Consider the following 12,633-nt stretch of genomic DNA (forward strand, 5'->3'; position numbering starts at 1 on the left):
AACTTTGCTATCCTTAAGAAAATTTGTGAGAATCAGAATGGTATGGGCATTGTGTCGGAATGTGAAGTCATGGCCATTTCTAGATCTTGAAATTAAATTCTATAACATTGCTTTTGATTTTACATCCGGATTCATTGTACATAGACCGCAAACCATATTGGATCGGTGTACCTGTCCGTTGCCAGTAACATATCTTAGCTTTAGAAACTAAAATCTGAAAGACGAAGAAATGAAAAGCAAAATATCACAAGTTTGATACAACGAACAAGAGCAACAGCAAAAAGAATAACCCGGTTCAGTAAAACCAGAAACCATATCCTTGTTATTAACATGACGTCGTCAAAGGGCCACCGCAGAGACATTGGTTGTCACTAAACGACGTAGCTTCAAGGTGATCAAAAGGAAAACCCGTTGGAATACGCCCACAAAGCTTGTTATGGCTAATATCCAAATGTCCCACAAACTTAGCTGACGACAACGAATCCGGGATCCGACCCGATAGACTATTGTGTGACAGATCAAGCGAAACTAAATACGTTTTTGACCCGAAAACGTCGGGTATAGTTCCTTCCAACGCATTTCGGCTCAAATTGGCAACATCTAAACCGGAATTGCTAAGAAGCGAACCGGGGATTGGACCGGTTAACGAATTGCAATCGAGATTCAAAAGTGAGAGTACCTTCATGTTACCCATCCATTCGGGTATCGGACCTTCGATATGGTTTTTGGATAGATCCAGATCCGCTAACCGTTCCATACCCGAGATCGACTCTGGAATTGACCCGGTTAGTTCGTTACGGCCCAGTAAAACTCTGCTCAACATCTTCAACGATCCGAAATCGGCCGGGATCACGCCGGTGATTCCATTTTCCGTCAATTCAAGATGCTTCAACTCGATGAGTGACGTCAGTGACGCCGGAATCTCGCCGGACATTTGATTCTCGGCGAGGTTTAAAACAGCGAGTTTCGAGAGTTTGCCGATTTCCGCGGGAATCTCCCCGGTGATCTTGTTGCCGGCGAGATCGAGGATACGGAGCGAAGCTAGGGAAGTAATGCACGGAGGAATCTCTCCGGTGATTCCTTTCCAGTCGGCGAGAACGAGGGAAGTGAGTGCGGTTAAGTCACAAACTGCTGGATCAATCGAACCGGACATATAACCGGACCGGCCTGCCTTTTGGAAAATGGCGTCTTCAGATTCTCCCCGGAGAGAAATATCAGTGACCCGACCCGAATCAGGATCGCAGCTGATACCGTACCATTCCTTGCAACAATCAGTGTTTTCAGACCAAGTGTTGAAGATACCGAGGTTTGGTTCGCTCAGTGACGACTTGAAAGCATTGAGAGCCGTCTGATCTTTAGGAGAGCAGCATCTGACGACGGAGATGACGGAAATGAAAACGACGGCGAGTAATGAACTAAACGGCGATGCCAACAACTTTCTCATTTTTAAAAGAAATGTTTGATATAGAGTGGTGTTGTGTAATGAGTCTTTGGATTATATAGAAACGTAGAAAAGGAGAGAGAGACATTTGCATGTGCATGGTATCATGGGCATGTGCATGTTACTACTATTGTTCTATATATTATCTTACGAATGTATTCTTATACCCTTTAATCTATTGTACTAAAGATGAGTATCATGTGTGTATGTCAGTTTTACTTTTTAAAAAAATATTTGATTAATCGAGTATCCAACCATGATCCGGCAATATATAAGTTAATCATGTTGATTTGTTTCAACGGTAAGGATATATGTTTTGATTTTCATGGACATTTAACTAATGCAAAGAGATAATTTACATGGACATTGAAGTAATGCATATTCTTAGACGTATTTATACATAGCTCTATGATCAATAATGCACGGATTATGGAGCATGGACTTGCTATTTCCTAAGTTTTTTTTGCCATATTACAGCAATGATTATGATTTCAAGTTTACTGAAACGCCAAAACTTCACATCAATAAAAGCTTAGTATGACTAATTATGATTGATAATTTACCAATTATTAGAGACAGCATTTAATAAACCAAATATGGTTGGTCCTCCATAAATACTTTTACATGTGACTCATGTGGTCCTACTACAGAACTACAGAAGCATTTAACTAAGCATCTCTCTGTCCAAAGTCCAAACTTTGATTTTTTTGTTTTCCTTCCCTAATTTCTTATCCCAAACGTATCGTTGTTAAAAATCCTTACATTTGATTTAATTAGTTTAATTATAATATTTGACATATAACATTTGTTTCTAACTAATTCACATATAATCTTGTTGAAGAAATAATATTATGATCAAAATCATTAGAGCTTATTCCAGCATTTATGATTTTCAGTCGCGTTGTCTTGGTTAGGACATGATTCAACGCCCATCACATGCTCAGGGGTCAAGATCCCATTTCCTGGAGCTGTCTTTATTTATTTATTTTAGTATTAGTAAAAAATTTCCATGTCCTTGCTCATAACCAAAACATAATTTCAATCATAACAACAATATACAGTAATCCATTTGTAAAATGTTAGTTTTGTCGCCATATCTCCAAATGAATTCAAATTCGATGAAATGCATGTGCGAACATATGGATCATTAGATTATTTTGTTTTCATTTCGATTTACTATTGCGTGAATTATTCGTGATCTTTCAAGGTCTTTTAGATAACTATTCTAAATATTTTGGAACTATAGTCGGATGATTTTTTTACTGAGAACTGTAGTCAATTATATTTAAGGTAACTTTAATTTGTGACTGACAAGATCTTTTGAATTCTTAGGCCATGAAAAGCAATGTTGTTTTGTCTTTGACATAAAAGACGAACTTGTAGCAGTATCGGTCTCTACTGCATCAATTACACATTCGCTTATGTTTTTGTATATACACTAAAAATGACAACATAAGCAAAAAGTGGTAGATGGAGGTAGTCAGTAGTAGAAATCTTTCCAACAAGTGATATCTCTTTATATTATCCATAATAAACTCAGTTTGCCAAAAGACCTATACATTGGATTTCAACTCTTCATTTTTTTTTGGGATGAATAAAAAACAGAGTTAAGAGGAAATTTTTATATATAGAGAAAAAAAAAAAGAAGGAACTTGAATTGCGTTTTGCAATGTGTTTTTATATATAGTGGATAATGTATATATAAGATATATATAGATGTGGTGAGAGTAGAGTCAAGTAGAAGGTCCAGCTAAATCACCACCACCTGAGATGGAGAGGAGAGGTCGGCGTGAGGTACTGCGACTGACGAGATGTGAATCAAGAAACACAACTATGACTGTTATATCATCATGAAAATGTCTCCGCACTCCTCTATCGATCTTTTTTAGATCCGAATATCTCATCTCTCTCTTCTTTGCTGCCTCTCTTAGAGCTGTTTTTATGAGCTTCCTTGCAATCCCCTGCATACCCACATGTTCTCAATCAATCTTTCTATCTATTTGCACATAAAACGAGAGAGAGTAAGAAAGAGCAAGTGGCAATCTTACATTGCGCGGGCATGTGTTCACAATGTCAACAGCTTCTTGATTGGACAAGTGCTCCCACAAGCCGTCTGATGCAAATATAAGAAACTGATCTTCTGGATGGATTTTGTGTACTGTAATTGCCGGCTCTGCTCTAAGGATGGGCTTATGGAAAACCTCAGGGACCCTGAACTTTGCCAACAATGGTTCCCGGTTGAATTCTGCTTTCTTTAAGTATGCATCACCAATCGACCGTGAAACCTTCAAGAACCAGCCACGGGTTATATCTAGCGAAAAATCCTCTTCTTATACATGCATAGGGCTTACTTAGTTGTATCTTTCACAGTCAAGCTACTTGCAAGAAAAGAGTCTAGAAGTCAGCAACTCGCATTACCGTGAAAGTATTTTTACCTGTATAATACCTTTGACACGCCAAACTTTGTGCTTCAAGACCACAATCTGAGGATCATTTGGATGCAACGAGCGCAACTCCTCTCTCACAGATTCAAGACTTGCATTATGCTCAGACGATAACTGAACGGCCTTGACAATTTTAAACGCTTTTTCCAGTCTTCCTAGCACAACCCGAGAATCTCCAGCGTTTGCAATATACAACAATCCACTACATATGATCCCTACCAGACAACAAGCTCCAACAGAAGCAATCTGTGGTTTAATCTGCCACTGCCGCCGGACAAGAGAAAGAAAATCTTCTTCCGTAGCTAAAAACGCTTTAGTTATAACATTGGCAGACATTCCATGATTCTCTGATGTAAACTCTGCAATCAGAAAATGTCACCAACTTAGAACATAGATAGTCCCAAACACACACATATCAAATATAACAAAAAAGAAGGAAACAACGTACTCCTGATGTTGTCGAAGAGGTGTTTATTAACGAAACGGGCAGCTTCAGGACCACCATGACCATCATAAACACCAACAAAAGTAGCTTGAGGACCAGAATCAAACATACTAACAGGTCCAGACTCAAGCTTGCTATGATCTTCGAGAAGATTATTAGCTTGAATAACAGACATAGAGAACTCTCCAGCAACATGGTTACCAGAATCTTTATACCAAAGAAGACCATCACATCGACCATTAGCGTCTCTAGTAGAATGATCTCCTTTAACAGAAGGTCGCCTCCAACATGGTGCTACCATCCGCAATATAGTTGCCGATGATACCATAACTCACATAATCCCCTCAATAATCAAAATTTCTTTACTTCATCTAAAAGATCACTAACACCCCCAAAAAAACGGAATCAAATCAAAATTTGCTTATTCCTCCTTCCCTAAACAATACACCAATACGAATGCATCAATACACATTTGTCGCGCATATACAATTACGAATTTTCTTCAAGGATCGAGATCAATTACCTTAAAAAAAAAAAGCCGCGAAATGATTTACCGTTCGGACAAAACAAAAGTGAAAATTGGATCGAGATCGGAAGCAGGAGTTACGATAAGAAGGAATCGTAACTCCGGTTGGGATTACAGAGAGGAAGAGAGATGACGAGAGAGAAAGAAAACAAATCTAGCAGGCGACTCTGTCAGAATTCCTTATTTGGGGGTTCGATTTCTCTTATTTTTCTCTCTTTTTTTTTTTCTTTTTTTTTTGATGCTTTTTTGTTGTCATTTGGTTTTCGAGTTTAGCTGTTTAGGCATTGACCTCAGAAACAACCCGACGTTTTAGGCAGCTTTTTCTCCCATAGTTAGCTACGTTTCTCCATTTTTCAAGATTACTAATTTTATTAAAATATTACTATAATAAATAGATTTTTATTTACATTTTCCATAATCTGAATGAAATCAAATATATGCAAATATCAAAAGTATCACCTGATCACCAATTCCTAGTTTTGTCCAATGATACTGATGATTCATCAGCCGATTGATTGAAGGAACAAATTTGAAGTTTTCCACTGCTAGTTGAATTATGGTTAGTTCATTTGACTTATCAAAATCAAATGACTAAAATATTCGAATTTTCTTACATGCTGTAGAGATTAATTTCAATTTTAATTCATCATCCCATTATCTATATAAGAAAAAAGTAGAAACATTTCGCGAAATACAATCCACCTTCTGGGTTGTTGTCTTGTTGAATATGGTCAGGAAAATAAGACCATTAAAGCTTCAACCTCCAAGCCAAAGAGCAAATAAAATACTACTGATTAACGCAAAAACATGGAAAAAAAATAAAGTCTGCAAATTGGCATGTTGACATGTTGTACGCGTAGCTTTACAACCTCACAGGTCGTTTTTTTTGTGTGACAGTTTTAACCCCCAAAATCTCTTTCTTTTTGTTTTTCCCTAAAGTAAAAAATAAAAATCTAACATGTCCGAAGTCGAACCAAACATAAACATACAGGTGTTCGAAACTAGTTAACACAATAACACCTCTAGATATATATATGATTATGGTATTACTTTTCTTTGGTGATTTTTTTGTTGGGAGAGAAACATAAATAAACAAGTTGGCCCATATTCCAGCGATTTTCCTCACCCTTCTTTGATATCTCAGTTTATAAAAGTCATGATACTAATAAATTAGAGTATACTCAAAGAAAAATCAGAAAATACACCCAAAAAAGCAAAAATGTGAGAAAGAGAAACATGTTGTTGTCCGCTGTATGGCGTCATAAGCCATTCTAGAATCATTGAAATGCATATTTAATCCTCTCTGGTAATTCCAAAAAAGCGATGAGGGTATTAACGTAAATCCACCAGAAGACGAGAAAGTGGGGATGGTGGAAGGAGAGATGATAAGAGAGATGGAAACGCGTCTCTCTATGAGGCCCATATTCCATTCTTACCTCTCTCTACCTCTCTATCTCTCTCTCCTCATAATCGATCCGTAAACTCGCCGGAGGAGCAGGGAGATTCAATAAGACGATGGCTCAGAGAACGGAGAAGGAAGAGACCGAGTTCAAAGTTCTCGAAACCTTGACGACAACAACAACGACGTTATGTACCAATAACTGCGGCGTTACAGCGAATCCTGCGACGAACAACATGTGTCAGAAATGTTTCAACGCATCTCTCGTCTCGGCGGCCGCAGGTGTTGTTGAATCAGGTTCGATCTTGAAGAGATCGGCTAGATCTGTCAATCTTCGTTCGTCACCAGCTAAAGTCGTGATTCGTCCAAGAGAGATCGATGCGGTGAAGAAGAGAGATCAACAGATCGTAAACCGATGTTCTGGTTGTCGGAAGAAAGTTGGGTTGACCGGATTCAGGTGCCGATGCGGTGAGCTTTTCTGCTCAGAGCACCGTTACTCCGATCGTCATGATTGTAGCTACGACTACAAAACCGCTGGTCGTGAGGCGATCGCTAGAGAAAATCCGGTGGTCAAGGCTGCGAAAATGGTCAAAGTTTAAAAAATTAAAAATTCGATCTCAACCGTTGAAAAACTTGTGGTGGTTCAAAAGCTCCGATCGGAAGAGAGATTGGTCGGAGAGACATGGATTTGATTTGGTGATGTGTTGTAAAAGAAGATCAGAGAGATTATTCCTCTCCTCAAATCAAAATCTGAACCTCAATTTTTTTTTTTACGTTTTTTTTTCATCTTTTAATTTATATATTAGTGAATGATTATTAATATTATTATTGTGTGGCTTACGGATTCATGAATTTGCTTCTTGATCATCGAGAAATGGTGTATGTAAGAGACGAAGGGGTTGTTTGGTAATTTAGGAACATGTCTTTCTGGTTTCGTTTCGTTTCGTGTGGTAGATGTACTTATCACGATACTACTAGTCCATTGTGCGTCACAACTCACAAAGCCAATTTCTATCAGACAAGTTTGCTTGGCGTATAAAATAGCAAAGCCAATAACGTGTTTGAGTTTGTATGGGTTATCATCTTCTTGTGTTCCATTATTTTTATAGATTTGTATATTTTAAAGCATAACATATTAAACTATACATTAGACTTTTGTTTTCTTTTAATAATATTAACATGAGCTTACTCATTCTACGAGTTTTTTATGTGAATTATTTTCAACGCATACAAAAATATCTTGCATATATCTTAAAAGTCCAACAAAATACTGTTCTTTCATGCAACTATCATTGTAGCCAGACTATAGTTATATCTACTTAATAAAATGTGTAAAAAAGTAAGTTCATTGGGACAATTTTCAATTGTCATCTAAAAATTGCAACAAAATACTGTACTTTCATGCAACTATGATTATTTATAACTCTAGTCAGAAAAAAAAAACTGACGGAAAAAAAAAAAGTCAGAAAAAAAAACTAAAAGTTGGAGCACCTAATTAGGCCCAACCCAATAGTGAAAATATAAATGTGTTGTTTTAAATTGAAACACAAAACGCACCGTTTATAATTAAAAGAAATTCAGAGAGGCTTTTCATATCTAATTTGTTCCGTCCCTTAGACATTAATCAGGATTTCAATCGTCTGGGTTGCTGCTTTCTGGATTTCTCCGACAGAAACCCAAACCCTAGTACCACCACCTTGAAGCTCCTTAATTCTATCCGTTCTCGAATTGAATCGTGCATAGGTTAGGGTTTTAGTGGCGTGTATATATATATTCCAATTTGTTGATTCCTTGGGCTCTCTCATTGCGGTGGCAACAAGTTAAGGTCTTTGATAATAATCTCGTAAAGGAATTTTCAGTGAAGATGGGAAGCGCCGATCTAGTCGATGATCGGACCTTTAACGGTGATTTCAGTGTGGAAGGAGTTGCTAAGTTGAAAGAGATGGTCAAGGATAAACTCAAGGAGTATATGGGCGATTACACGGATGACATTCTTGTGGTACGATTTTATCGATTCTCCATCTTTTTCAGAAAATTGGAATATCCGCTTTTGGGGTTTATTATTCGTGTTCCTTGTAGCTAGAATTGCTGAGTTTTGGAATTGAACTTTAGTTGTTCTTATTGTGGTGCTAAGAAGTCTCTTTAGAATTCAAATGACAACAAAGTCTTTTGCTTGCAGGAATATGTGATCGTCTTGCTTAGAAATGGGAGAAGAAAAGAGGAAGCAAATAATGAATTGAAGATATTTCTTGGAGATGATAGCGACTCTTTTGTGGCCTGGTATTTATATATTTCTTATCTTTGTGTAACAAAGTTTATTGCTTTTTTAGAAATTCATATTCACTAGGAGGATATATGCAGGTTGTGGGATCATCTGGCTGAAAGTGTAGATGAGTACTTTAGTTCTAATGTGGAGGGAACTACCATAAAAAGCTCATTGATAAGCAGTCATGAGGATAAAGCACTTGTTCCTCTGGATTCTGAATATGATAAGGGACGATCTGATAAATCAAATGGTGCACGTCGTGGTAGACAATGGAGAAGCCAGCCGACTAATGTCTCTGAGATCCCTCCTCTTCTGAGCTCTGAGGTTCACAAAATTCATAACTACGAGAAGAAAGATCATAAACACCGACATAATAAAAGGTCTCCATCTCCGCAGGCTCAATCTCAGAGGAAAAGGTCTAGAACTGACGACTCACGGAATGAACAGGTCTGTTATTTTGTTAATTTCTGTTGAATAGCAATCACCACGTAATACTTGGATTGGAAAATTGAAAAAAATGCTAAAATAGTTTATTGGATGGGATATTGTGAAGACATTCTCAGTGTAAAGTTTTGGTCAGAGGGCATCTTTGCGTTCTGCTTTGTATGAGACTAACAAGTCAGACGTCCGTATTACTCTTATCTTTGTGTTATAAGGTTGCCTTGTTCCAGTATTTGTCCTGCTGTAAAGCCAATGTATGGATACTGGTTATGGTTCTCTGATTTTGTTTTCTTTGACTTGTTTGATAGAGGGAAGCTAAACCTGATGTCTCTCGCCGGCTGCTTCAGTTTGCTGTGCGAGATGCTCTAGCTATATCAAGGCCGGCAAATAGTTCGACTGAATCCTCATTAAAACGTCTTCGTTCAGTGGTGTCCACATCTACTCAAAACTCATCTGACCCTGATCCAGCTCGGAAAATTCGATCTGTTGCTAGGGTTGTGAATCCCATGGCTACTGTTATGAAAGCTGTCGCCGAAGCAGCCGAAGATGCCAAGAAACCAAAATCTGGGAGAAGTGTCTTTGACAGAATTAGTCATTCTACTGGATCAGAGACCCTGGACCAGAATATGGTACTTGGTGAAGTTTCCCCCAAGGATGAAGAATCTAGGAATTTTAGCCAAGGTCAGGAAGCGGTACAGCTTCAATACACACAGAGTCTTGCCAATAATGGAGTGTATTTTGAGAACATGACAACTAATGACACTGGCTTGAATCCAGATTTTTCGTCTGATCGAGGCAGACTCGGTTCAAGTGTTAATGTGTCTCACCCAAGTACTTATCTTGGGAACAGAATTAACAATCCAAATAGTCTGCAGCATCGTTTAGTCGATGACTCCAAACGAGTTAAAGGGACAAATTATCAAAATCGCCTTCCTGAAGTTGCAACCAAGCATAAGACTGCAAGTTTCTCAGGCAATATAGATACAGGGAAAACAGTAAAGTTAGAGGAGCAGAGGAAAATACCAGATGTGGGTCTGCAAAGATATATGGACGAAGGCAGATTAGTTTCTAGTGAAGCTACCACTCAATTATCGACGCAGAAAATCTTGGGTGATACAATAGGGAATGGAAATGTAAGTTCCATGTTTTAGATGCATGCTCTTACTAGCTATTTCAATGATAGTCATCTTCCACAATATGTTGGCCATGAAATATAAAACATCTCGAAAGTTTCTTGTTAATATTTACCCCTCATGTCTATGTCCTGATGACTTATTTCGTTCTTACTAGTGATATCAACTAGACTCCTAATACAAGCTGCCTTGTTGTTCTTTGATAGGTAAAACCTGCTGCCAGTGTGAAAGAAGAATCAACGACCAATAAATCTGTTCCTGGTGAGTTGTTAAATATATCAGTCTTAAGCTATTTGAAGATTCATGCTATTGGAATTTCTATTTTTTTTTTCCTTGACAACCTCACTTCTTTGGTCCCTGTTGTTGTAGTTCCTATGTTAAAGTTGATCTAAGATGATATACTGGCCTTTGCAGGGACATTATCCACTACCCGCCCTTTGGAAGATGCTAGTTCTCGAACAATCTTTGTCGCCAATGTAATAATTGTTAATGTTTTTATACTCGTGAACTTGAATTGAGCAAAAACTTGTCAATTGGTGTATTAATTTGAATGTGATTGGTCGTAAAACAGGTTCATTTTGGTGCCACCAAGGACAGCCTTTCAAGGCATTTTAACAAGTTTGGTGAAGTGCTTAAAGCTTTCATAGTTACTGATCCAGCAACAGGACAACCAAGTGGGTAAGTTGTCTGAATTCATGACCCCAATTAATGTCTTGATATGTCACAGTTCAGTTATCGAGGATACCTTAGTGACCCAAGTTGATCGCCTTTTGCAGATCAGCGTACATTGAGTTCACACGCAAAGAAGCTGCAGAGAATGCATTGTCTCTGGATGGTACCTCTTTCATGTCTCGGATTCTCAAGGTAAATATTGAAGCCCGTGTTTAACTGTTTACCATAGCCAACTTATTGTGATCTTTAGGATTGGTTAGCATCTTAGTAGGATAAGGAATGAGTTTGTGTATATTTTGATGGATACAGATTGTGAAAGGAAGCAATGGACAAAATCAAGAGGCTGCATCGAGCATGTCATGGTCTCGAGGTGGAAGGTTCACAAGAGCCCCATCATACTTTAGAGGTGGTGCAGTTAGGGGTCGTTCTGTTGTTAGAGGTGGAGGCAGGAGTATGCAATGGAAGCGTGATTCAGCTGACACAGGAAACAACAACAATGTAGCTCCCAACAATGCTCGTAGTCTCACGTATGTCAGAGCAGAATCAAAATCAGACGGAGTTGCCAACGATTGATTGATTAGAAAGAGAAGCAAGAGCTTAGGTAAAACAAAGGAAGATGAGTTTTATCATCTACCTTATCGGATATTATTCTCAATTGTTTTTTTTTTTGGCTCTATAAAGCTACTCCAAAACTTTCACTTGTATTGACTTTCATGCTTCTTCAATCGTTTGGTTATTAATGAAAAAAGAAAGACAAAAAATATTGTATTTCAAGCTCTCATGGTGATAACAAGAGGAACAAGTTACCGAAACACAAGGCAACAACGCACAAGATGGAAACAACACGAGCTCTAACGAACAACAGATTGAGATTCTTAGCAACTTGAAGTGTCAAAGTAAGAATCTGCAGCCTACCTAACTCTTCCATCTTCTTGAAGAAGTACATTGGCTTCAACGATCTTCTCACCATCAACGCCATCGCAAACGGGAATCCGAAAGCTATACAGCTCTGAATTGTCATTTCCTTCATCGGATCTGCTCGAGTGGCGTATAAAATCGCCGCTCCAAGAATCAATTGAGTTAAACCCAAAGCACCCATAGCTCCACTTAGACTATACATATTCTTCATCATCCCTTCCAACACTTGTCTCGTCTCATTTCCTAACGCTGACAAATCGCGTTCCACAGTTGGTCCTTCGATCTCCTGGTGCTTCATCTTCTGCAGCTCCTCTTCCTTCGATTCCTCTGGCTTCTTCGGCTCGGTCTCTCCGCTTGGTGTCGAGAAATACCTCGGTGACCATGTTTCAGATCTAAGTTTGTCGATATTGAAAACAGAAAAGGATCTTAAGAGACCAAGCTCCTTAGTTACTGATCCGTGGATCAGATGGTTTCTTATGAGAGATGAGGAAGATTGGAGATGACGGCGAGAGACGTGGAAAGATGGAGAAGACAAGGGTTTAAGGAATTTTGAAACCAATCGACGAGAGATCATCATCGTCGTCGCCGATTTCGATGCAGAGAAGAAGCTCTACGTAATTAATTTAGGGTTTCTATTATTGCCAATTGTTTTGGGCTCATCTTTCACTTTCGGCCCAATCCATCAAATTATAGCTTCTAGCCAAGTCAACGGTTTAGATCAATTTTAACCGGTTCTTTGGTTTAGACTATCATCGATACTAACAAGATTTTGGCTCATGACCATTTACATTATCATCATCGCTCTATGAGATTACTCGTATATCCCAATGCATAGAACTCGATGTGCAACAAGTGGCTTACTCTAAAGTGAATTGAGCAATATAATCGGTACCTACAAGTGCTCTTAATCCAAGACAAAACACCAAGTTCCCACAAAGTTTGGAGAAA

At 38.4% G+C, this 12,633-nt stretch overlaps 5 protein-coding genes, 1 long non-coding RNA gene and 1 other non-coding gene across 11 annotated transcripts; 3 read left to right on the top strand and 4 right to left on the bottom strand.

The window, feature by feature from the left end:
* Positions 1 to 10: 10 nt before the first annotated feature.
* DRT100 (Leucine-rich repeat (LRR) family protein) lies at positions 11 to 1,683 on the bottom strand. Its single transcript, NM_112096.3, has one exon. The coding sequence runs from the start codon at positions 1,442 to 1,444 to the stop codon at positions 326 to 328; it is 1,119 nt and encodes a 372-aa protein (NP_187867.1). The 5' UTR covers positions 1,445 to 1,683; the 3' UTR covers positions 11 to 325.
* Positions 1,684 to 2,934: 1,251 nt separating this feature from the next.
* On the bottom strand, positions 2,935 to 5,340 carry AT3G12620 (Protein phosphatase 2C family protein). 2 transcript variants are annotated; one of them, NM_112097.5, is made up of 5 exons: positions 4,854 to 5,340; positions 4,334 to 4,765; positions 3,877 to 4,244; positions 3,490 to 3,726; positions 2,935 to 3,402 (listed from the first exon to the last, which is right to left on the bottom strand). In NM_112097.5, the coding sequence occupies exons 2-5, from the start codon at positions 4,656 to 4,658 to the stop codon at positions 3,175 to 3,177; spliced, it is 1,158 nt and encodes a 385-aa protein (NP_187868.2). In that variant the 5' UTR covers positions 4,659 to 4,765; positions 4,854 to 5,340; the 3' UTR covers positions 2,935 to 3,174. The 2 variants fall into 2 exon arrangements, with proteins under 2 accessions (NP_187868.2, NP_001030682.1); NM_001035605.2 differs by having other exon boundaries at positions 4,334 to 5,340.
* A 431-nt stretch (positions 5,341 to 5,771) lies between these two features.
* Positions 5,772 to 7,248, top strand: SAP5 (A20/AN1-like zinc finger family protein). Its single transcript, NM_112098.2, has one exon — positions 6,273 to 7,248. It carries the CDS (start codon positions 6,372 to 6,374, stop codon positions 6,852 to 6,854), a length of 483 nt encoding a protein of 160 aa, NP_566429.1. The 5' UTR covers positions 6,273 to 6,371; the 3' UTR covers positions 6,855 to 7,248.
* A 463-nt stretch (positions 7,249 to 7,711) lies between these two features.
* AT3G12640 (RNA binding (RRM/RBD/RNP motifs) family protein) lies at positions 7,712 to 11,534 on the top strand (the record flags this gene model as incomplete). Of its 4 annotated transcripts, none has more annotated exons than NM_001338003.1 (10): positions 7,712 to 7,998; positions 8,115 to 8,254; positions 8,435 to 8,535; positions 8,617 to 8,968; positions 9,271 to 10,095; positions 10,302 to 10,356; positions 10,510 to 10,571; positions 10,667 to 10,773; positions 10,872 to 10,959; positions 11,077 to 11,340. In NM_001338003.1, exons 2-10 carry the CDS (start codon positions 8,120 to 8,122, stop codon positions 11,338 to 11,340), a joined length of 1,989 nt encoding a protein of 662 aa, NP_001325954.1. In that variant the 5' UTR covers positions 7,712 to 7,998; positions 8,115 to 8,119. The 4 variants fall into 4 exon arrangements, with proteins under 4 accessions (NP_001325954.1, NP_001325953.1, NP_566430.3 ...); NM_112099.3 differs by having other exon boundaries at positions 7,878 to 8,254; positions 8,617 to 8,845; positions 8,918 to 8,968; positions 11,077 to 11,534; NM_001338005.1 differs by having other exon boundaries at positions 7,878 to 8,254; positions 9,271 to 9,643; positions 9,740 to 10,095.
* On the bottom strand, positions 11,134 to 11,332 carry AT3G02565. Its single transcript, NR_140925.1, has one exon.
* Positions 11,495 to 12,296, bottom strand: AT3G12650 (uncharacterized protein). The gene has a single exon (NM_112100.1). It carries the CDS (start codon positions 12,260 to 12,262, stop codon positions 11,546 to 11,548), a length of 717 nt encoding a protein of 238 aa, NP_566431.1. The 5' UTR covers positions 12,263 to 12,296; the 3' UTR covers positions 11,495 to 11,545.
* Positions 11,916 to 12,329, top strand: AT3G02575. The gene has a single exon (NR_140926.1). It is a non-coding gene; the product is annotated as an other RNA (long non-coding RNA).
* The last annotated feature ends 304 nt before the right edge of the window (positions 12,330 to 12,633 follow it).

Source organism: Arabidopsis thaliana, chromosome 3 (assembly GCF_000001735.4).
Source record: "Arabidopsis thaliana chromosome 3, partial sequence".
In the NCBI taxonomy this organism is placed as follows: Eukaryota; Viridiplantae; Streptophyta; class Magnoliopsida; order Brassicales; family Brassicaceae; genus Arabidopsis; species Arabidopsis thaliana.